This window comes from Terrapene carolina, unplaced genomic scaffold, assembly GCF_002925995.2.
Source record: "Terrapene carolina triunguis isolate 2854851 unplaced genomic scaffold, T_m_triunguis-2.0 Scaffold113, whole genome shotgun sequence".
In the NCBI taxonomy this organism is placed as follows: domain Eukaryota; kingdom Metazoa; phylum Chordata; order Testudines; family Emydidae; genus Terrapene; species Terrapene triunguis.
In genome coordinates, this window is record NW_020664464.1 from 20,458,719 (window position 1) to 20,484,616 (window position 25,898).

Sequence of the window (25,898 nt, forward strand, 5' to 3'; positions counted from 1 at the left end):
GAGGAGAAGGCCTTAGATGGAAAGGGAGACCCTCACAGGGCTCCAGAATGTGACCTCAAATTGGAACAAAAGTGGAATTAGGGTGGAAGCAGTATGATTTTGTTCTTTAATAATCTGCAAAATGTTAGAACTGAGTAATGCTGGGTTTGTATTTTGCATGCAAGAATGTAAGTTGATAATGTGTTTTGTTTTGTTTTCCTTTTGGTGTCCCAGAATGGAGAAAGTAAGTGTGTGTGTGTGTGTGTGTGTTAGCGTGACCAGATGTCCCGATTTTATAGGGACAGTCCCGATTTTGGGGTCTTTTTCTTATAAAGGCTCCTATCACCCCCCACCCTCGTCCCGATTTTTCACACTTGCTGACTGGTCACCCTAGTGTGTGTGGAGGGTGGGGGGAAGCATTTGAGTGAATAAGGAACCTGTGATAGGACTTTCAAAACCCTGAATTACCAGTGTGTTTCCTGGCAGCTAGTGTGTATTCTTACTTTGTGCTTTCCGTGAATTATTTATTTGTTCATTCGATAAGCCTATTAAATGAAGCACTTAAGCACTCACTACATCAGGCGTCTTGCGCTTTTTCTCTTCAGGCTACCAGTGGTTCATCTAAAAAATGTTAGGTTTTGGAATCAGGAACAACTGCTAAATATATATACACAATAGGCGCATAGACATTATATCTTTCCCTTCTTTTTGGTATGAGAATGGATAACTTATGACTCTTTGCACTAGAAATGTGCTGTCACAGTCTTAATTTTGCTGCATGCCACTTATTTATATCACGTTTCTTTGTACACTGCAGGAATACAGTGAAATTGTTTATATAATAAATCAATAGACCCCTGATGTAGTTAAACATTCATATGTCTGGTGGCCTCCTGAAGTGATGCACTATAAATTATCCTTTTGTTTCTACCCCCACCAAGCCTCAACAAAATGAAATTACTTAGCATATGTATTCCATAAAGAACAGAGCCTATTAATCCAAGATAATGTTTGAATAAGAAAACATGATTTTGATCTGATCTAAATATAGAAATGAAAAGCCATGGAAAATGAGTCTTAACTAGGCCCCAGAACAGAGTCTTTCAAAATACAGACAACATGAACTGTGAGGTTTTCCTGAAATCAACTAGCTCTTCATCAACTAGGTCAACATTTCAAACACATGCTAGAATTACACAAGTATCAGGGGGTAGTCGTGTTAGTCTGTATCCACAAAAACAACAAGGAGTTCGGTGGCACCTTATAGACTAACAGATTTATTTGGGCAAAAGCTCTTGTGGGTAAAAGACCACTTCTACCCATGAAAGCTTATGCCCAAATAAATCTGTTAGTCTTTAAGGTGCCACCGGACTCCCTGTTGTTTTTGTAGAATTACACAGGTTATCCTAGCCTTGTTGTCTTTGCTCTGTCAGTTTCATTGCTTAGTAAGCAGAGTTTTATTCTGACGATACATGTATTTTACTCTTAGCTTCTCCCGGACCAGCTGGTCTTACTTCTGGAATCTCTGTTGGAGGAGAAGACGTTATGTCTCAGAACTCTGCAGTGCTTAGAGAAAACATACCACCTTGATGAGCAGGATGCAGAGGTAATTCATTAACAGTCCCACTGCAATATTAAACAGAGTCATTGTGCTATTGACTAGGAATATTGACATTCCATTAGGACCCAGGGCTATTCAAGCTCCTTTTTGCATTAGAGAATTCTAAAATTGTGTGTATATGTACTACCGAAGAAGCAACAGGTACAGTATGCCTGCCTTACTCTGTATTTCCTGAGTGAATGTGTGTGATATTAGCGTATACTGTGTATATGCTCATATGTTTGCATACTATAGTTAGACTATCTAAAATAATTAGTACAGCCAGTTTGCATAGCCTCCACTATGTGTGTATATGTGAACAGTACATGTGCCTTTAAGAGATATGCGTGCACACACGTTAAAACTCCTTACTTCATATATACATATTGTATATATGGAACTTGTATGGTTTTGATAAGGTGTCACCTCAGAATTTGGTCTAAATTTCTTGTTCCACTTGATCAGCTCATTGTTTGCCTTTAGCTAGCACTCAGGCCTCACTTATATAATATAAAATTGTATTTTTATGAGAGAGTAAAATTATTTCTGTGTTCATGGGATATGAGTTCCAAGGAGCAACTAGATCTTTACAGCTGCATCCATTAATTGCAGTATGTGTTTAACAGTCATGGGAGAAATTATTATTTACATGATGATATAGATGTGCTCCAAGGGCTTGCAAACTTAGGGGCCTGATCCTGCAAAGACTTACTACCGGGCATAGTGTTAACTGTGGGGTCAGCGATCACTTAGTGCTTAAGGTTTTTGCAAGAGCTGTGCTTTATTCTGTGTCCAGTTTCAACTGGCTCTGCATAATAAGATGTTCACAGTGCCTCGCCCAGACACTCTGTCTGGGAACCACAGCCATTAAAGCACAATTCCCATACCATATCTTCCCTTTTGATCCAAAACTTAATAACACTTACTACTACTGTACAATATCCCAGTGACTTATCAGGCTGAGAGAATTTAAGTCAATGGGACTGCTCATGGTAGTAAGCAGTATTCACAGTAGTAAATGTTTGCAGGCTCTGGACCCCAAGTAGACAGTGTTCAGAGAAAGGACATTTGGGAGAAGATGGAGGAAATGAAACCAATCCAGGAAATATGCATTGTGTAGATGCTGGTTAGATGTTCATAAACAAAAAATGGTTAGTTATTGAGGCGAATATATTCATACCAGTATAATGAAGGAGCACTGTTGAACTTAAGATATTTGACTCCTATTTAATTAAAAACTACTGTGAGCACCACAGATGGTCACTGTGCATGGTTTATCATGTATAATTGAAATTTTATGTTAGTAATTAAAATGGAAGGAAAGAGTGAAATCTGGCTCATGTTTGTTACAATAAAACGGCTAGGTAGAAATTGTAGTATGTTTTAGAGCCCTGCATAAATCCAAACATTAATTTAAAAACTCCAAACTGCAGTCTAGCCTTTTTCAAAAGAACTTTGCCAGGTGACATTTCAACTGTTGCTATTTATTTCAGCTTTTTATTTTTTGTTTATCAGAGTTTCCAAGTGCCAGACTTATTTTTAATTAGTATTCAAACAGACTTTTCTATTTATAGGAATTAGGATATATTTTAATCACAGATGAATGCCAATGAAATGTCAGGAGTTCTATAATGGGAAGAGGAATAACTAGGGAGGTAGGATCAAAGCGGGAGCTCTAGTGTTTCTATTTCATGCCAGTGAATTGTGAGCTACTAGACCTTGGATTTAGGGTTGTTTTGATTGTTTGTTTTTCCTCCTTAAACTACATAAATTCAAGGGGGTTGGGGTTTTTTGGTAGTTTTACTTAACTGCACACCAGTGATCTTTCATGTTTTTTCTCTCTTTGCAACAAAATTATGACCTCAACAAAAGAAGCATAATCTCTGTTTTATTATACAAGGTGAAACCAAGGGCTTAACAGACCTTTAAGAAGTACAACTAAGATAACATTACCATTAGAGTTTTACCAGTCATCAGATCAGAGACACGTACAGTCCTTTAAAGGGAATGTTAGTTAACACACTGTCACATACCTAAGGAAGGGACCTTTCGTGTTTCAAACTACAGTAAGTGCAGAGCAGAGTTTCTTTATAAAGACACTGGGACATGGAATTGCAGGATTCCAATCCAAGCTTTTAGCTGAGCTGTTCGTGTCTAAGTTTGATTAGCTGGGACATTAATCTGTTATAGTTAAACCTACATACAGGATCTCAAATACTTTTATTAACAAAACTTCAAAATGTGAGTAGTAGAAATGTAAGCATTCAAAATCGAAGGCATAGAAGTAAAATGAAAGCTGTGAGTGTCACAGTTTTTATTAAGGATCTTTTTTGTATGTAGAACATTGTCATTTCCTGGCTAGCAGCAGACAGCTCAGTAAAGTACACTAACTTCTTCATTATTAAGAAGTAATTATTTCCAGTTACATTAATTCTTATGCTGGAGATTAGCCATGATCAGACCAACAGTGTGCTAAACTGGTATAATTCTTTAAAACTGGCATGGCACATGGATCCTACTATTAGCAGAAATTGTCAATGGAATATCCAGTACACCTTTCTTAGTACTGTAGGTAGAAAAGTGACCTCACTCTGGTAACAGAAGGAATATAAAAATATTAATTTCTCCTGCTAATAAACTAAAGCCATGTCTACACTTACAAGTTTGCAGCGGCACAGCTGTACTAATACAGTGCTGCGCCGCTGTAAGAGTGCTCATATAGCCATGTTATGCTTATGGGAGAGAGCTCTCCCGTTGACATAATAAAACCAGCTTAATGAGCGCCGGTAGCAGTTTCGGCAGGAGAGCGTCTCCCACCGACACAGCACTGTATACACAAGCGCTTATGCGAGCAAAATTTGTATCACTCAGGGGTGTGTGTTTTTTTTCACATCCCTGAGCGACAAAAGTTTTGCCGACATAAGTGCTAGTGTATACATGGCCTTAGTGTGTATGTGTGTATCCATTTCAGATTTTGTATTGCTAATTTTGGGGGAGGCAAGGAGTCTAAATAATCTCACCTCAGGGCTGGTCCACACTAACCCCTCAGTTCGAACTAAGATACGCAACTTCAGCTACATGAATAACGTAGCTGAAGTCGAAGTATCTTAGTTCGAACTACAAGGTACTTACCGCGGGTCCACACGCGGCAGGCAGGCTCCCCTGTCGACTCCGCGTACTCCTGTCGTGGAGCAGGAGTACCGGTGTCGACGGCGAGCACTTCCGGGATCGATTTATCGCGTCTAGACAAGACGCGATAAATCGATCCCAGAAGATCGATTGCTTACCGACGAACCCGGAGGTAAGTATAGACGTACCCTCAGTCAGCTGTGTGGGTAAGGAGGAGAACAGAGAAGACAAAATGCCTCTGGCAGCTTTCATCACTTTGGGCAGATTGAGAAAAGACACATTTTTCTCAGTCTCTCACTCTCTCTCTCTCTTTTTTTTTTTTTTTTTAAGACTTTGGTATCTTTATAGATTGCTGCTTTGATACTTTAGCACAGCAGCATCAACATAACACTGAAACCAGTACAGAAGCAGAAAGGGAATATATTGTACAATAAGGTCTCGAGTGCAGTATGTATGGAGATTGGGTATGCATGTATTAAGCCTGTTTTGGCCCTGAACTACTCTGTAGCTCACTCACATGTATGATACAGATTTCCCTGTCATATATCTCACTGGAGATGTAAGTCTCTTTTCTGAATTTCAGAAACACTGCAGGTGAACTGATGATTATTGCTCAGCTTTTCACCATATCTGAGTACAGTGCAGACCATTCCTTCCAGCTTCTGTTTCTTGAAGCCTTTATACACATTTGTGAAGCATTAACCTTTCTCTTTCCAGTTGAACATGCTTTCTGTTCCAGCCAATGTTTCTCTTCTAAACATACCTGCACTTGCACACTGCACTGTATGGAATCAGAGACGTGTGGGACTGGAAGGGACCTCAATCCAGTCCAGTCCCCTGCACTCAAGGTGGGACTAAGTAATAACTTGACCATGCCTGACAGGTGTTTCTCTAACCTATTGTTAAAACCCTCCAGTATTATGTCTAGGTATGTTCCTGTGAGATACAAACTGCTATGAAATGGGTCATTCCCTTGTGCAGTACTGTTCTCACCTCCCCACTGTGCAGCACTTGGGTGTCCGGGGTTTTCAGCCTTAGGGTCAAACATGATTTCAAAAGGACCAAGGGGCCAGAATCAGTACTTGGGGGCAGATTATCTGCCTTGTTCTGTTCCCTTTTGTGCCACTTGGGCAACTCAAAAGGAGCAGGTGCCACCCACAAGTCCCATACGCCAGGAAATCCCCAGCAGGGAAAGTCCGCATGTGACACGGAGCTAACGTAACTGGCTCCTATATCTCCCTCCTTACAGCTTCTCATGGGACACATTGGGGGTAGGAAATGGCTATGCTGGAGTGAACTGTACTTCAGTTATCTCCAGCTTGTTTATAGTCCCTAAGGGACTGTAGCTGTTTGGCAACAGCTAGAGCAAGACCTGGGCTGCACTAAACTGTGCTGGGGCAGAATATCGAGGAAGCTGTAAGTAGTTGATAGTTCTCAGCTTCTCTCCCCCCCCCCCCCCCGCATGTCTGTGTAGCAGAGGGGAGCCAGCCTTTGCAAGGCACTCTGCTAGACTCAGCAGAACCAGCCAAGCTCCTGCCTTGCTCTCACTGGGGCTGCCACAGCCCAGTTGGTAAGCAAGCAACAGAGCTACCAGAGCTACACTCCTCCCTACTGGAGCAGGAGGGTGCTGAGCAGCTGCAACAGGAAAGAGAAAACAGCTGCTCAGAGTACTCCCAGCTCACATGGAGCTGTTCCAGAGGCTGCAGGGGCAACTGTGGGAGGCAGCGCCCCTTACCTGCTCCACACAGGAATGGGCTGATTTAAACACCAATTAGGGAATATGTTGTCATTTCATAATTAAATATGTATAACACAATTGCCCTTGGCTGCCATTGTTGGACACTGTCTCCAGGGCCAGATGTGGGACACCGCTGGTCTACCGGTAGTAGGACTATCACTAGTCACATGTCACGTTACCCTGTCTAAGACCTCACATGGTCTAGGATGCTTGCTTAACTATACTAACAGTATATCCCTCCTATTTGTGTTGTGCACATTTACAGTGAATAATGATTTCATTGCAATAATATTTCCCATGGACAGTTTAAACATAGGGACATTTGGAGAAGGCACAGTAATCACAAACCTGTACGTTTGTTTTCCAGCTATTAAGTGCAGTAATATGAAATGTATGAAATGAACATGTAAAATACATCTTTAAAAACCATTTCAGAGAGTTGTAGTGTCTTCTACATTCTAAGCTTTTTTTTCATCATCATCTTTCAGTGATTCAGCTGCCCCAACGTAGCGCCTCCTTGCAGTTACGCAGGTGAGAGCCAATTACATGGAAGAATTATTCTGCCGCCTCTCCTTCCCTCTCTTCTTGCCATGTTGCTTCCTGCAAGGTGATAAGGCAATCCTTGGTCAGAGTACATGTCCAATGACTGTCTGTGGTGTATCAGGGGAGATGAAGTCCAGCAGGGGAGTCCAGCCCATAGAGGAGCATGGGGACACAAGGGCATGAAACTATAACTCTCATGGAGATTCAGTTTTTGACAAAAATATCAACATTTTCTACCAGAAGTAGACACTTACTGAAAAAAAATTAGCTTAATGAAAAGCTCAATTTTACATAGAAAAACAATTTTTCTAGGTTTTTAAAGGCTTAGGTTAGATCCTTAGAAGTTTATGGCCAAAGTTTTTAGTGGGTCTTCTTAATTCCACAGTACTTGTGGTTGCATGCTCTAGTTTGCGTACACAAATGGATATCCTGGCAAATACGATAGGCATAATTTTACAGACCCCCGTACTGGGGGTCAGAAGCTGTTTTGTTGTAAGCCCCCAAACAAGGAAATGAAGCAGCTCAGTGTGACTGTGTAGGTGGATTGAATACAGCATCCAAGAGGCTTCCAGTATGGCCAAAATCCTTTGTTCCCTTTAGCTCTACTTATGTCGTATTCTCCTTCTGGGCTGAAGCTTCATCTGATAGAATTATAGAGCTACCTGTGCTCCCTAGACATATATTCTAAGCATTGATGACTTTACGGATGAGTATTGCAGAATTTAGTTGTAGGGCATGTAAAGCTGCAGTCTCCCAACCATGCTTCAGGCTTAAGGGATATTTTGTGGACTGTTTGTTCCTTATTAGATCCCCTAACCCAATCGTATTCCCTTTCTTTTCTCTCATAGCAATGTTAGATTTGGTTATGTGGGGTTCCCCCTCTCCTGTTTTTGAGGAAGTTGCTATAAAGAAATCTATAGTCTGTGTTGGTAGTAACCAAACCACAGAAAAAGCATTTTTCCCCTTCATTGGTTAATAATTTCCTGCATACAGTTGCCTTTTATTTGTAGTCACAGAACAATGGGCCACCACTTTATTGCTCTGTTTCTGCTTTACAACTGGCTGAAGCCTCACAATTCTTTGAGACTGTTAGCCTAATAATAAATATCATCTATCCTGTATGCATGCATGGGCTTGCTTGTTCTTAGAGATTATGTTTATGTATCAGCCATTGTGTTTAAAATTTGGAAAGAGAGGATAGACTGGCTTGAAAGGAGAGGGAAAAACAACAAACCTACTTTTTGTTGTGCAGAAGCTGGGACTTTCCAGGTGCACCCACTGCCCAAGGTCAGTTAACATTTTTTAAACCTTAATAACCTTGACAGTGTCTCTTTTGATATGCTTATGTAGGCTGAGCATGTTTGAGCATAGTCTTTTGAGAAAACCTAGTTTACAAGTTTCACTAAAAGAATTTGAATAATTTAGTCACAAACATATTGACACTAAGGTGACCAGGTTTCTGGTTTTGGACCAGAACTCCCGGTCAAAAAGGGATCCTGGTGGCTCCGATCAGCACCCCTGACCAGGTCGTTGACTGTCCGGTTGGCGGCGCCACTGCGCGACTCAGTGGGGCTGGCAGGCTCCCTGCTAGCCGCTGCACCACGCAGCTCCCGGGTCGGGAAGCAGTCGGCATGTCTGGCTCCGAGCCTCAGGGGCGGCCGGGGGGGGGGGGCGGTCTGCGTGCTGCCCCATCCCCCAACCAGAAGCGCAGCTCCCATTGGCTGGGTCAGGGCAGGGGAGGAACTAGTGTGAGTGTGGTGCATGAGCACTCAGTGGGCGGCTGTTGAGGGGTTGCATAGCGCTCCTCTCCCGCTGCTGCCTGGCCCTCTTCTCCACACATGGCTGGGCTTGAGCTGCGGTGCATGCCCTGCGGCGAACGCGGTCTGTCTGTCACCCCATCGCCGGCACCCAGGAGTTCGAGGTATGTTTATCCCCGTCTCCGAGTGCTGGGAGTGGGGCTGCACCCCATCCCCCTCAGTGCATCCTTCCCTGTCACAGCCCCCTGCACCTCCATCCCCCCCGCCCCACTCCCCCGCACCCACATCCCTCCCCGTCCCATCCTGTCCTGCCCCCCACACCTACCTATCCCAGCCCTGTACCCCTTACAGCGCTCTCCCACCCATCCTCTCCACCTCCCAGAGCCGCCATCCCCATGTTTCTTATCCTCCACAGTCCTGCACCCCATTCACCTCCATACACTGCTGCACTCCCATTATGTCCCTATACACCCCTGTGTCCCCCACATCCTCATGCACCTGTAACCTTCTGCCTCCCCCTGCATCCCCATCCACCCCACATACCCCCCCCCCCTTTCACTGCCCCCTCTCATCCCCACCATGCTCTCGTCCTTGGCCTCTTTCCCTCCCCATCCTCTCTCCTCCACCTCCAGCCCACCCTCCCCCCTTCCCGGGCTGGGTGATTTAGGCAACCCCTGGAAAAGTGTATGAAAAAGTCTCTGTGTAGGCAAGTGTGTGCATGCATGCATTGTATGTGTGTAAGAGACTGTGTGTCTTTGTGTAGGGAGGTGTGTGAATTGCCACATATGTGTATACCTGTGTAAATAAAATTTGCAGCCTAACTCTTTGACTTTTATTCATTTTGCTGGCTTGTGCACAAAAAAAAAAAATTGATGACGACAAAATATGTGGGTATTCATTTCATAATAAGTTTTTAAAAGAAAAGGGAACTCTAAAAGAAATGTATTATTTCTTAAAAAATGAATGTTGACTAGTAATTGCAGAAGAGCCAATGTAGCATACATTTCTCCCCACCTTTGTCTAGCAACATTATAAACTTTTTGTTGCAGACTTTCTCTTTTTATGTGTATGTCCAGCACCTACCACTCTGGAGCCCTTATCTTAGTTGGGGTGTCTAGGCACTAATCAATTGTAATAATAAATAATATGGAAGTATATGTGTTAGTGCATGCTAGATGTGTACACATGAATACATGTGTGTATCTGCATGTAGGTATGGGAGTCAGTTTCTACAGATTTATTTATACAGGTATCTGGACAGGTGTGCATTTCTGTGGCTGTGCTCTATGGATTTGTATTTGGGCTTCAGGAGTGGGCCTTTAATTATCAGCTGTGATAACGTGTGGTCCTAATTCCACACATAAAATTACAACAACTTTAGTGAACAAAAAACATGGAGCTGGTTACGAAAAATGGGAAGAGGGGAGGAAAAGAATCCTGAAAACCTTTGTGAAATTTCATTTTTTTTTTAAATTACCCTTTTTGACTATTTTGCTGCCAGCTCTAGCGTCCTATAACAAATAAAACCTGAAATTAGCATAATATATCTGTCAAAACAATAAATATGCCTGTTCGGGCCTTGCAGTGAAAATGAGCACGTGAGAGAGGGTGAGGGAGAGCGACAGAGTGAGTGGGGGGGTGGGGTGTTTGGGAAGGGGCGGGGCGGGGGCATAGGCACCAACTTCTCCTGGCGTTGGTGGGTGCTTGACCCCCCCGACCGTGCCCCCACCCCTGCCCCGCCCCCATTCCAACCCCTTCCCCAAAGTCCCTGTCCCAACTCCGCCCTCCTCCCTGCCCCTATTGGACTCCTTCCCCAAATCCCCGCCACAGCCCTGCCTCTTCCCCGCCTCCTCCCCTGAGCGCGCCACGTTCCTGCTTCTCCCCCTCCCTCCCACAGCTTGTTATGCCGCGAAACAGCTGTTTTGTGGCAGCAAGCGCTGGGGGGGGAGAAGCGGGGACGCGGTGCGCTCAGGGGAGAAGGCGGAGATGAGGTGAGCGGGGGCGGGGCGTGGAGCTTTGCTGCCGGTGGGTGCCAATTTTTACCTGTGGGTGCTCCAGCGCCTATGGGCAGGGGCATGTCCTCGGGGAAGCGGCGGAGCAAGAGTGTTTGGTTTTCTGGAATTAGAAAGTTGGCAACCCTGATTGAGACAATAGAAAAAGCTTACAGCTGTGTGTCACAAACGTTGGTAATCAGTAATAAGCAGTCTTCTTATTAAGCTATTTCCACAATTAGCTTTCTTGGTTCTTTATTCTAGATAGGGACAGGGATGGTCTATGAAACCAAAAGACCAGAGGCCGTGGAAACAAGTCTACAGAGCAATAAAAAAGGTGATGAGACAGAGAGATCTGTCTACAAAACCATTTAGGTATGCTATAGAACAGGGGAATGGATAGGTAGGATTCTGTCTGTTCTATTTGATGGTGAACTGATATGTCTAGAACTGTATTTTATGTCCTGGTGAATTATGGTAGACTTGGTGATACAAAAAGTGGAATTTAGATGAAACCAACAGTTTTATTTAAATAGTTTATTTAAATCAACAATTTATTTCCCCACTACCTTCACTGGAGAATTTGTTTTTCTTTCCTTTCTGCCTACAGAACTGGCTTACTTTTTTTGTAATGTATGCTGCCTGCGTGGCAGATGGAAATTGTTTTGTTAGTTTTTCTTGCCTCAGCAAATTGGTTGAAATGCTATTTAGCCCATAACTCTTTCCCTTTATTTCAAGTTCATAAGGTGGTAGATTTTGGGGAGAAGAGAAAGGGGCGAGACTGTAACTGTTTTTGCAGAAAATGTGAGTGTAATGAGTTAAGATCATAATATCATACGTCATGTGGGTGGCATCTTGCCATTTTTATACAACCGCTTCATTGTACATGAAGTCTGCCTATGAAACCAAGGCCATAAATTGGTGGCATCCTATTTCACTGACAGAGATCCAGTCACGCTAATATAAACCATACAAGGTGTTTGGTGCCCTAAAAATAGTGAGAATTATGTTTAGAACAAAATAATTTCAGCCCATTGATCTTTCCTAAATCATAAAATACTGGCAGATGTAAAAGTACAGATGAACTACAACACAATATCTATCTCTCTGCTTCCCTCCTGATGATTAAGTTAAGCCCATTCTTGTGCTCTATTATCCAGCTGTCCTGAAGGTTGTCATTGAGCATTGTTAGAAAGCACCCTTATGGAACAAAGCTCTGTACAGTATATTGTAAAACTTCTTGGAGAACGGGAATTGGTCAGGAAAGGTCAGACCATGTTGCTATACTAACGAAAGAGGGAATTAGTATGCTTTCTTTTCAGAATAGTTCACTGGCTAACTCTCAGTCTCTGAGTATGCTTGGGGCTTTGGTGAAAATGCTTCAGTAGCTCTCTGCACCATACGTATGTACCTTTTAATACTATATATAAAACTTGCAGGTTTCTGTCATCAGGTTGCAAATACCTCCGCACAGCCTGCTTAAGGACAAGAAGTCCCAGTTCCTAGCTGCCTTAACTGGTCAAAGGGCATGTTGGATTGCAGAGCAAAACACTGGAGTGTTTCGTATTGTATCATTGCATATAACTGGGAAAATATCTATACAACACTTGTACTGAGCCTGTGTAGTCTAGAGATGAGATCCACACATTGAATTGAGGCAGAGGAGGGGAATATGCAGTTTGTAATAATGCCCATATTGCCTACATTTTCTTTCTCTTTCTAAAACGGGAGGCAAAACAAAATCTGGTGTTTAAATTTAGATCCGTTAGATCAAAGCAGCTTTCTGTTTTATTCTATATTTAAACATCCGGGACCAAATTAATCCCTGATGTAATTCCAATTGAAATCAGTGGAGTTTATGCTCTTCTGGAGGCTGCAGTGAGTGGGAAAATGGAAAGGCTGGTTTCTGATAATACACCCTTCACTTTCCAGAGATGAGGCTCAGGACATTGCAGAGCTGGGTGTGAGGCAAGAGAATTGGAACAGGATGAAGAAAAAGGCTTCCAGTAATGACCGTGGGGATGTCTCTTGGGTTGACTGGCTCTCATATCTACCCCCGAGGAATTGATGTGCTGGGATGAATTTGTAAACTTGCCCAAAGGATAATCTAACTCAACACCAGTAGCTATTATTTGGGCTTGTTTTGTTGCTGCATGAAAAGTATGGGGGCTTTTCCTACAACTTGAGAAGTACACAAAATCCTGGAATCAGCATAACCTCTCCTAGGAACATGTTTAGACTGCAAGATTTATTGGGTGCTCAAAATAGCATTTCCCCAATCAGCAGCCCTCCCTCATTCCCTAACAGCTCCAGGAGCCAACAGCGGTGCATGTTTGTTCCAAGTGATTTCATTTGCTGCTGGGTGGCATTAGTGAAATGTTCCAGGCTCCTTATTGGCGCATTATACTATGTCATCCACTTATCATCCACTATTTTTCTAATTGTTTTGAGCCCTTAATTTGCTCCTGCTCTGGCAGCCCAACAGCACAGTGAAATTTTGAAAGTGGGGAGCAGATTGAAAGAGAGATCTAAATATGGAATTGTTTTCTATTTGTTCTTTATCCAAAGCAGCAAGGAAAGAGAAGGTTGGTGCTTAGTTCCATTTTTCTAAAACCTGCCATATGAGGAGGTGACTTTTTTTTTTTTTTATTAGGTGCTTTTGCTATATTTGACTGTTTATACAATGCTGTGGGGCAGTAAAGAAAGAAATAGCACTGTAATACAAACCGCCTGGCCTTGTCATAAATCTGAAAGGTTATACTATTTGTATATATGTGATGGCTCTTACACATTTGCCAGGATGTTAAGAAGGATGTAGGATTTAAAAACACAAACAAACAAGTGCCGTCAACGGTCTGGATTTGTGTTTCCTGATTGTTGCAGCTTAAGACTGTAGCTGTATTTGTGTTTTTAATGGAACACCCTCTTAATGCAGTAATTGATACAACTCTTTACTTGGAGCAATTTCTAAAGATAAATTTTATTAGAAATTACTATTTTTAATGCTCGATGGCTTGCTTTGTGCTTTTTCATTTCTCTTTAAATGTTGGCTGTAGATCCTGGTTATCTCTGGACAATACCACAGAGCAGGAAAATCTGTCACACTCAAAGAACATAAGATCTAGGTAGAATGGGGAATGGGTCAGATCAAATTGTTAACCACAGTTAGTCCTGACATCATTACCTTAGCCACAAATAAACCACTCACAACCCCTACTCCCTATTGCTTAGTAACTGACTAACTTCCTAATATGTGGGTACAGTTTTGTCCCCACTACGGTTTTGCTACATTTCTTTCCCTGTCCAAAAGAGTTAAAATGGTGGGGTTGCGATGCCTCAGAGGAATTTTGCAGTATTCTACTGGGGTAAGAGTCTTTGGAAATATAAAGTGTGGGTGAGTGAGCGATGCAAAACTGGAAACCTATCCTGAAAGATGATCCCTCACTCTCACAGATCTTGGGAGACAGACCAGTCCTCGCTTACGGACAGCCCCCCCCCCCAACCTGAAGCAAGTACTCACCACCAACCGCACACCATACAACATAAACACTAACCCAGGAACCTATCCTTGCAACAAAGCTCGATGCCAACTCTGTCCACATATCTATTCAAGTGACACCATCATAGGACCTAATCTCATCAGCCATGCCATCAGGGGCTCGTTCACCTGCACATCTACCAACGTGATATATGCCATCATGTGCCAGCAATGACCCTCTGCCATATACATTGGCCAAACCGGACAGTCTCTACGCAAAAGAATAAATGGACACAAATCTGATGTCAGGAATCATAACATTCAAAAACCAGTGGGAGAACACTTCTACCTCTCTAACCACTCAGTGACAGACTTGAAGGTGTTAATTTTGCAACAAAAAAACTTCAAAAACAGACTCCAAAGAGAGACTGCTGAACTTGAATTAATATGCAAATTAGATACAATTAACTTAGGTTTGAACAGAGACTGGGAATGGTTAGGTCATTACACTGAATCTATTTCCCCATGTTAATATATCCTCACACCTTCTGTGGGTCATCTCGATTATCACTTCAAAGGTTTTTTTCTCTCTCCTGCTGATGATAGCTCATCTCAATTGATTGGCCTCTTACAGTTGGTATGGCTACTCCCACCTTTTCATGTTCTCTGTATGTATAAATATCTTCTTTCTGTGTGTTCCATTTTATGCATCCGATGAAGTGGGCTGGAGCCCACGAAAGCTTATGCTCAAATAAATTTGTTAGTCTCTAAGGTGCCACAAGTACTCCTGTTCTTTTTGTGAATAAAACCCTGTTGTTCTCACTTCAGTACAGGGTGTATGCTTTTACTGAGTTTACAGCATAAAGTCATATTTCCCTTAAGGTTGATTTCCTTAAGGTGTGTGTATATGAGAGGTGTCACATTGACATGCTTGGACACTGAAGTCCTCTGTCAACCAGACACAAACCTGGACAGTGAGAGAACAAGCTTCTCTGTACAGTCCTACTGATATGCCTCCGCCTTTAGTCAGAGGAACCATCCCTAGCTTAGTTCAGCCTCCATAGGCCATTCACTCTGGCCACTCAGCTCAGTTGAGGTTGTCCAATTCCTAGTGGGAAAGTGCATATTAAAAAGGCACCATTGTTGGCAAACACTATCCAGCTGTGGTAATGTCAGTACAACTTGGTTCAATTCAGATCCAGTTTCTTCTGGATTTTAGAGACTAGCAAACCTTCAGGATGCCAAAACTGGTAAAGTCCACTCCTGCTCCCAAAAGAGGTTCTGAAAAAGCAATGACTAAGGCATATGGATCCCTTGTTGATGGGCATGACCAAGCAGCCTGCAGAGTATCTGAACGGTTACAGTCAGGAGAGTGGGTTGTGTGTATATATTTTTTTAAGTGGAATTGAAACATGTTTATCTTTGATGGAATATATGGTACTTACCTTTCTGAGGAGAAAATCCCTGTATAATGCATTATTATCATACTACTGTGAGAAACAAAACTTTTCCTCCCATGATCGGCAGTTCATTCATCTGAAACACTTTCCTGTTTGATCCTTTAAGGTCAGTTGGTCTGTCTAGTCTAATCGGTCTATTTTATGGTTTTATACTGCAACTCGTCACCACTGTATCTGAGCATGTTCCATATAAAATCAATAGCAATAGTGAAGACCCTGTTGGATTTTATGGAGTCTCTGGCTTTCCTTTTTTGAAGTGGAGTAGAGTATTTGATTTTTATTATTTTATTTTATTTTATTTTGTTTGGTAGGTTTATGAGATGGAAGGGGGTGACCGTGTTGACAGTGTCCTTCTTACAGTGGAAATCCTTTTGGAAGAGGAAGGTTTTGTAGCATTTCCTAAGGGTGGTCAGACTCTGGATTCACCTGATCTCTTCTAAAGATTGTTTCATAGCCAGATCCCCATGATTGAGAAGGCTTGGTCCCCATCTCTCTCATGCTTTGTCCTGGACTTTGTGATCTACATTGTACCAGAGGAGCACAGTTGTCGTGTTGGTTCATAGATCAGAATTTGATTTTTAATGTAGTTGGGGCTTGATGCATTCCGTTTTGAAAATTAGGACTGAAGTCTTCAACTAGGAGCCAGTGGAGGGACATGAAATAGGCGCCACATTCTTTATTGGCTACAGCTTGTGCATCCTCTTCATGTTTCACTTCCAATTCAGTGAATTATAGTAATGAAGCCAGAGGTGACACATGCATGGACCAAGTTGCTTGTCTGGGAGGAAGGGACAAAGTTTCCTAGCAAAGTGGAGGTGAAAGAAGGTATTTTTAGATACTGATACTACCTAGTCATCAAACCTATACATTGGTGTAACCAAAGGGATGATGTGCTGGCCAGTTGGTACTTGAAGTTGTTTTTCTCTTTATTAATGGAACATAAAACTTCTTCTATTTGCAGTTTTTAAAAACTTGAATAATAATTAGAGAGAACATGGTGGGTAAGATAATATCTTCATTGGGCCAACTTCTGTTGGTGAAAGAGACAGGCTTTCAAACTACACATGTTCTTCAGGTCAGGGAAAGGTAGTTGTGTCACAGCTAAATACAAGGTGGAACAGAATGTTTAGCATAAAATAGTTAACACACATTCTAAGGAACCATTCAAGGTGAAGTGGCCTGTTAACACCCCTGCAGTCATAGGACAAAAAAGGGGGGCCAGTGGCTTACAGATGATTGTAAGAAGCCATAAATCCAGTCTCTTTATTAAGACCATTATTTTTAGTGTCTAGCAAAATTATGAATTTAAGCTCTCAGGCTCATCTTATGAAGGTGTTGTGCAGGTTTACTTTGAGGATGAGGACTGAGAGGTCAGATATGGAGTGATAATTTTATGAAAAGTGTTCGCCCACAGGTGATATGGTGTTTTTGTCTTATCATTTTTCTGTGTGAGTTCATTTGAGAGCATAGTGAGTGTCTGGGTTTGCCAACATAGTTGTTATTAGGGCATCTAGTGCACTAAATAATGTACACCACACATGATAGGCATGTGTAGGACCCATAGAGCTTCAAAAGTGTGTTGTGGGAGTATTGATCATTGTAGCAGTGGAAATATGTCAACAGGTCTTCAACCTGTTGTATTGGTAAAATCAGATGCTGCTTTGAGTTGGTGGGTCCTGATGTATAAGGAGCTTGCTTCTGATGATGAGGTTGGTGAGTTGTTTGAAGCCAGAAGAGGGGAAAGATTTCTTTCAGGATGTGGTGCCCATCTAGTATGGGTTGTAATTCTTTAATTATACTCTGTAAGTTCTAGTGTGGGGCGGTAGGTGACAACTAGGGGTATGCAGTTGAAGGTTTTTTCCCCCTGTATTGTAGCATATTCTCTCGGGGTATTTGGGTCACCCATTCCATGATGTGATCTACTTCTCTGGTAGTGTCCTTTTTTGGTGAAGGCGGTTTTGAGTGTGTTAGATACCGCAGAATATGCTCCTTAAGGGCCTAGCTGTAGATAACATACTTCTTGTTACTGGATCTGTGAATATAAGTGTGGTGATCCAAGGGTTTCTTGTATATAGTTGTCTGTAGGGTTCCATTGTTGAAGCTCATTGTGGTGTCCAGGAAGTTGATGCTGGTGCAGGACTGTCCTAGGGAGTGTTTGGTGGATGGGTGATGGTCGTCGAAGTTGTAGTGGAAATTTATGAGGGAGTTTAGGTCATCTGTCGAGCGGATGAAAATATTATCGCTGTATCTCAGGTATATCTTTGATTTCAGAAATTCTTCCTCAAGGTGGCCCACAAAGAAGTTGGTGTATTAGGGAGCCATCCTACTACCCATGGCTGGTCCCATAATTTGGAGAAAGTGTTTGTTGTTGAATGTAAAATTGTTATGGGTGAGGATGAAATGGATGAGTTTAGCAATGTGTTTGCGGGGGATATCTGAATGCTGTCCATTGTCTTGTAGGTATTTGAGACAGGCAGCTATTCATCACTGTGAGGGATGATGTTGTATAGGGAGACAAGGATGGTGTTCTGAGGGAGGTTGTTAATGTTGCAGAGTTTCTGGAGGAGGTCGGTTGTGTCCCAGAGGAAGATGGCCCTTTGTGTGGGGAGTGGTTCGAGGATGGTTTCTATGAGTTCTGATATTCTTTCAGTAAGATAGTTGTGGCCTGATATAATGGGCCTGCCTGGCTTTCCTTGTTTATGTATCTTGGGAAATGTGTAGAAGATTCCTGGGGTGGCTTCTTGAGGCATGAGCTTGTATTTCGATTTGTTTGGGCAAGGATTTGATGATATCCTTAAATTCTTGAGTGAACTGCAGTGTGGGATCCTCTTTGATTTCTTTATAGTAGGTGGTGTCAGTTGCCGATTCCACTTTGTATTTAGCTGTAACGCTCTGAGTATCTTTCCTAGAGCAGAAGATCTCTGTGTAGCTTGAAAGCTTGTCTCTTTTGCCAACAGGTGTTGGTCTAATAAAATATATTACCTCACCCACCTTGTCTCTCTAATATCCTGGGACCACCATGGTTACAATAACACTTTAAATTTTTTTTTGGCAGTTTAAGGGTTATGGGCATTACTTCATATGCTAGAGAATTAGATAGTGGGTACCTGCTTCAGATATAATCTGTCCCACTACCGCATCTATATATACTTGATTCAGATGTTGGAGACATCATGTCATAGCTGATGAGTTAGAGTTGATGAGTTAATAGGTTCATGGTCAGACTTACTATGGCTGAGAAATTGAGCCCTGGGCAGTTTCAGCCATAGTAGTAAAATCAGAGGGGGAGATGGAGATTATTTTTGTCATTCTCCATTAGCTAAGTGGGGCATGGTTCTTGCCCCTACTCTGCAGTGGGATGTGTGGGAGCAGAGGAAGTCTTTGGTCTGTAGTGGTGCACGAAGGTAACCACTATGTAGAAGTGACTCCAAAAGCCAATGGCACCACAGCAAAACAAAATTAAACAAATATTTCCAAAACAGCTGTAGAAGGTGGAGCTGATTACATCTTTTCAGCCATCTCCAGCCTGTTGCCACTTACACACAAACATCCTGAATGCGCAAGACTGAAAATGAGAGAGGGAGGAAAGCATTTGGTTCAAGTACAAGAAGAGTATTTGTTTTTAACTAAAGTTCATTTTTTAAAAACATTTTTCAGTTTGCATGCTGTGTTAAACATTCTGTTATATCACAGGCATTGTGATATAGAAGCCTTGCTCCATATGAGGGAGATTATGGCACCATAAATGGGAAAAGCCTTCACGCATAGTAGGGGGACTCTCTCTTCCCACAGTTGTTGAAGCTGCTGCACTAATCGGTGTTTGTACTGGTTTTTTGCCCCGTTCTTCTCTGAGTTTGCTATATATCACTAGCCTATCATCACTTTATCTGCGTATAATGGAAGATGAACAAAAGCATTGCAGTCATGTCCTGTTGTATGTCAGAATTTAATGAAACGCAGAGAGAATAGGCAGACTGAAAGGACATATGGGGATTACAGAATTACATGTTTTAACTTAGTCACTTACTTGCAATGAAAGCTTTGACACCATAAGGAAGGCAAAATACACGAAACTGCTAGGTAGTTTCCCTGCTTGTACTTCTTAATGACAAACTCTGGCGCATGTAGTATTCTCCAACTGCAGAATCACTGACAAAAGAATGGTGAATACATTCTGTTTGCATTTAATAGGATTTTGTCTAGTAAGAATATTTTAGCACATTGCTGAGCTGATACGCTGTCAATGCAATTGTAGTGCACACATGATCCGTACATTATTATCAACACCACCTCCTTCAGAGCTGATTCAGCATCACTGAAAATCTTACTAAGGAGTACATTTCTACTGAAATGGGATTTGCATGCTAAAAACCCTGAGTCTGAGTACCAAATACTAATGTTCATTTGAAAAACCCAAACCTTACAGCATGAAACCTAGTGGGTGCAACTACTTAATTTCAATTTAAAATAGCAGCCATCTCAGCTATTTTAAAATTTAAGTGGGTACAGGGATATAGAAAAATCATTAAATCATTAAAAATATTTTGTTACAATAATGGGGCAAAGTGTGGGCAGTTTTCTAAACCCTATGTTTTCTGCCCTAACCAATTGTAAAAACTACTTTTAAATCCAAAATGTTAGTCTGCGGCACTCAGCAGCGTTCACTAATTATCCCTGAAGATAGTATAGCTGAATCCAATTTATGAGAAGCTAGGAAGAGAGAATTATGCTGAAAGGAAATAAATAATTTCAGATGGAAGAAATCGGTGATGATCTAATCAACAGGCCAGCATTCCAGGGCTCCAGAGATATTCAGCTTCCTCCTCATTAATTAAAAATAATCCATTGTTTGATTAGTTGCAAAAGTTTCTTTGTATTTCTCCTTCTGCAAGAAGACTGAAGTCTGCAAAGAATCTCTAGCTCCTGTTGTCCATTATATTTCCATGGATTTATCTGTGGTTAGTTACTGTAGTATTTATAGTTTTGATTAACTTTTCATATTACATGCGTTTAGTTTCAATAGTGTAGTTGAACACATGGTTGGTAAATATCTTAGAAGTCTTTTTGGTCCAAGTTATGTTCTGTTTGGAACTTTAGTTGGACAATAATACTTACTAAAAGTATACTCAGGTTTAAAAAACCCTCTATTTTCTAGGGTCTCAAAACATGTTTTTGTTCTGAGATTTAGATTTGTTGTCTCCTGGAGCTTTTTTAATTGGATCCAGCTATTAGTAATATTTACTCATTTCCCCCGAAGCTAGTCTCCATTCTGCAGACCAAAGGCTTAGTACAAACTTTTTAGATTTTTTTTGTTTTTACTAAAATGCATGGTCTAAATTACTTGCTTTCTAAATCTTATTTGCAAGCCTCAGAGGTAAAATATTTTCTGCATGTATGTTTCCTTGTTTGCATGTGTATGATGGAGGCTTTCAGTGACCTTGATCATTACAATATATTGTATAAGCTGTATGTGTATTTTAACTATGCCTGTCTGGCCATTGTTTGATTTTTGTAATCATTTGGAGGGTAGGTGGGTTTCAAATACTAAAAGTGATTGCTTCACTTCAAGGACTGTTTGAGATGGTCTAAAAATGTTGTCTTCAAACATAAAGTCATTGGGAAGCTGCTGGGCATTCACCATTCTTGAAAATCAGGGCACTTAAATATGGATTTAGTATCCCAACTTTAAGCATCCATTTAAAAAAAATGTTGGCTCATATTTGTAAAAACAAATTTTCTTTATATTAGTAATAACTGATTTAAGAATTTATTTTTATGTTAATTAGCTACTTTTTTACTTTTTGTTTTGAATTTTACTTTTTTGGGTTTGAAAATAAACTAATCAGTGTCACTTTGGTTTCTAGTCAGTTTTACTTTCAAGTTCATTTGTACTAGCAAAATGCTACAGTGTTTGGGTTGTGAACAGCACTTAGAATTTTTGTTAAAAATGAACTTTTTTATCGATCTTTGTTTTTTTAAGCTCTCTCTCTCTCTCTCTTTTTTTTTTTAAACAAAGCTTTAAATTTGGGGCTCAATGCAACCTCACAGCTGCATCCATTTAAGACTTTGGTCTTAAGGATAGTAAAACAAAACAAAATAACCCTCCACTCCGATAACTTCCTTTGATTACTAAATTGAAATGGCATGTTTTCAAATGACATATCTGCAACAGTCCATGAACCCAAATTGTGCTGACAAAATTGTGGGATGTGTTGCAAAGTTCATATATATGTACAGGAAATTTTCAGCTATTGAATGGAAAATTGGTAGACACTTCAGCATAATCCATAATACCAATTGGAAGGGGAGAACATTTTTAGTAGCTCAAGATGATCCATCAGGAACCTGACCTCCTACAAGACCTGCAGTCAGTTCTACATTCCCCCAAATCACTTTTCCTCCCTCCTCCTGAGCATCAGGCAGAAGTTGAGACAGTCAAAAGGACAACCATAAACTTAGTTTCTGAGGCTGAAAAAATAAATTGCATTCCAGAGTTTGGCATGTATGTCCTGCAGCTGCCAACCCCAGACCCAGTGTTTGTGCGTGGTTACAGGTGTTATTTCAGAGCTGGAGTACATAAGAGTCAGACAAAGTAAAGCACAATCAACTCTGCCAGCAGCAACAGGAAGAGTTGCTATAAATTACTTTTCAGGTTCAGTTTGTGCTGAATATGGTATAACTAGCCAAAAAAACATACGGTGCATCTCTCTGAGTTATGCAGAAGAGCACAGAGAAATGTGTAGAGCAAGAAGGGAGAGTCTGACATGGCTCTCAATATGAGAAAAAGAGTAGTGAATTCTTATTTTCACCCATGAGTCTTTGCTTCCCCTTTCCCTCTTCCTTTGCACCAGGGAGGGATGGATACAGAAGAGCCTACACAGGATAGAGTATGGTTACTTCTGTCCCACCACAAACTACTTAGTTTTCAATATTTCCTTTTATATATGTTCATTAAAGTGCCTAGAAACATGACACATTAATTACATAGGAAAGCAGCCTGCTTTAAGTGTTGGATGAAAAGCAAGGAACTGAAGGAGTTTTTTTCTCTCCTTCATATGTGCGTAAAAATCGTAATGTGAGAGGGATTAGCGCATGATCTATACTAGAAAAATTACCTGTTGGTGTGTTGATAGCATGTGTATCTGAACTGGTTTAGCTGCAATTGTGGTTTAGAACAAACTACATTTGGTGCCATGTTACAAAAAGACTTGATCACTACATGCTCAAAGCAAGCCTTAACTCCTCTAGCAGCTAAACCATCTTCAGCCACTGTTTACTGGCTACATACACTACATATGATGGATTAGAAAGCAGTTGGGAATGATTGAAATATTGTATTTCAAAAAGCGCTAATAATGACTGGTTCTCCTACAGTTTGTTGCATTGAAAGTGCCTTTTTCGGCTTTGTGAAAATAGGAGGCGAACATGCAATCTGAGGATAACAGACATGCTACTTCTACCCCGATTGGTGATTCTCTGCACCTCAGTTTTGGAAATTTGCCATAATTTCTATAGCCAGAGAGTTTGTTCTGCATCTAGGAATCTAATACTTTTAGCTTGTCAGCAGTAACTTTTAAGAAACAGACTACATCCCCAGCACACAATGAGTCTTTTTATTGTTTGTTTTATATATTTGTTATTACTTGTTTAATAAATGAGCCCAAACACCTACCCCCCAACCCTGAGTTTCCGAAGTCCCTTGTTGTAATCAGAAGTTGCATTCCAGCAATTTTATGGAAGAGGCCACACTGAAGAAATCAAGGACCCAAGGAGAATTTTTCTAAAGCCTGTGACCATTCATCACTTGTTAATGATTTTAATGAGACTGTCAATTCAGTTGTATAAGCCTCTGAAATTCCTCCCTGTGATGTAAAGCTGATGATGGCTGACTGCCGAATCCTTAGAAGTTCAAAATTGTATCCCTTGTTGTAGTAATGGTAAAAGGTGAACAAAGAGTTGGGGGGATTGTAGGGCTTTAAGGAATAGCTTGCATCAACTTGAAATTGACTAAAGCATCCTCTTCTACCTCCAAATTGTTCACAAAAAAGACCTGTTTCCAGCTTTCGTTTTCCCTGGTTTTTTAATCGGTAAATCTATCTTTAAGAAGTGATTTGTGCAAGATTAGTAGATAATTATATAATTTAGACTCAACCTGCCAAAAATATTGAAACTACTTATATTTTATTATTACTGCAAAAATGGATTGTTATAAAGTGCCTCTCCCTTGAAAGGCAGTAAAAGCAAGCTGTAATACAAGTAGTTTTTTAATGCACTTAACTGCTTTCTTTTTGAGCGAATGCTGTGCCAATAATAGAATATAAAATGTTTGACTGCTCATTGAGTATAATTGAAGAAGCCGTGATGCAGTGTAAAATGACACTTAAAGCCACAGAAGTGAATGGTTAAAAACAAATCAAAAAAACATCAAAATGCAAGGAAATATAAAGCATGCCAAAGCTTTGTAAAGAAGCTGCATTCGAAAGATGTACTGGCCATATTGCCCATTTTAGTAGCAATATTATTCTCTAACAGTTTGCATAAGCCAATAACTGCTTTCACTGAAGTGCATTGGGTACAGCAAATCAGCAACTTGAGCATGAATAGATGTTAGACACATTCTGGCAAGCTGTATTGGCAAAACTTTGGTTTGTTGAAATGTAAATTATTTATTTAATGTTTTCTCATTTACCTTTTATCCTTTTCCTCCCAGGATAGATGCAGCACTTGTCCCACAGATACAATTTGTACAAAAATGTGTTTTAGCCTCATGTCCCCTAGGTTAGACACTTGCCTAAAGGAAATAATGCAATTGTATCTTACATCTGCTTCCAGAGCTTTGAAGCAATAACTTCCTCTTTTGTAAAACTAGACAAGAAAAAAGTATTTATTTATTCTAATGCTAAGTGTAACTTTTTAAAAGTAGTTTTGTAGAATAATAGTTATTTTGAAAATAACAGACTCACTGATTCAACACATTTAAGTTGTGATTGGGATTGGTTTAACAGTTACAGATGCTTGTTTATCCAGATATGTTGGGGTCCAAAAATCCTACTATAGATGCACATTTTATTTTTAGTGTATCAGATGAGTATTAATGATCTAATGGTTTATAGAGGCACATGACTCAAGGCTCTAAACAGCATCTGCCTTTAAAAATAGGAACTTCATTTGTGTCCATATTTAGGGGCACATAGATTTTTAAGCAAGATTAGCAAGTCCTACTGAAGTACTTGAAAATGTTTCACAAACTGCCATTCCTCTAAAACACTTAAAAATTTTTTTTAAACTTTTAAAAAGTTGAGTGACATTGTATCAAGTGCATATCTACACCAACACAGTATGCATGTTTAATATTTATTTTCCTTTTCCAAAGGTTCGACATCGATGGTGTGAGCTTGTTGTTAAACACAAATATACAGCAAGATATGCTGACATTGAGAAATTCCTCAAGGAAGATCAGGTCAGTTTAATTTATCAACATTTTCAAAATAATCACCCTGTGTTGTGTCAGAGTATAAACTGATTTTAACTTACCGTATATACTCGTTCATACGATGAATATTTTTGGTAAAAAAGTGACGCATCAAAGAGAGTGGGTCGGCTTATAAACGGGTGTACACCAAAATTTGATGATTTTAAACTCTTATGGAATCATTGAATTGAATATCTAATACATTGTCGTTTTGTTTACCTGGAGCATTCACAGGCATGGAGCCCCTCAGCTCCCACTGGCTGGGAACGGCAAACCGTGGCCACTGGGAGCTGAGGGGCTCCGTGACTGTGAACGCTCCAGGTAAACAAAACGTTCAGGCCCTGAAATATAGGGTCGGCTTATGAAAGGGTCATACAGTTTTTGCTATTTTTACCTAACCATCTTGGGGGGGTCAGCTTATAAATGAATGGGCTAATGAACGAGTATATACAGTACTCTCTAGCTGTGAATTGTCAGATATCTGCATCTGAGACCTACACTATCAGGCTTTTATAATATTCAAAAGTAGTTTCCAAGGTCCTGTCTTTCTAGGCAAAAGATGCTGGTTTAACAATGGTGGTTAAGCAATTTAAACTCTGTTTCAGCCAAACCAAGTTAACAGTGGTTGACCAATGAATGTGGATGGAGCAAAACCTTGTTATAATCAAGTTAAAAGTCCAGATGATAGCTTAGGTAGAGATTTAGGCTAGGACATAGTTTTATAACTAGGGTAAGCCTCAACTACACGCTT

At 40.8% G+C, this 25,898-nt stretch overlaps 1 protein-coding gene across 5 annotated transcripts in view; it reads left to right on the forward strand.

The window, feature by feature from the left end:
• The window catches only part of AOPEP (aminopeptidase O (putative)), a 310,109-nt gene that overhangs the window by 280,598 nt on the left and 3,613 nt on the right, over nt 1-25,898 (forward strand). For all 5 annotated transcript variants that reach the window (XM_029911714.1, XM_029911718.1, XM_029911717.1 and 2 more), the window contains 2 exons: nt 1,469-1,585; nt 25,049-25,135. In XM_029911714.1, coding sequence (XP_029767574.1) covers nt 1,469-1,585; nt 25,049-25,135 — 204 coding nt within the window. The remainder of the gene's footprint in view (nt 1-1,468; nt 1,586-25,048; nt 25,136-25,898) is intronic.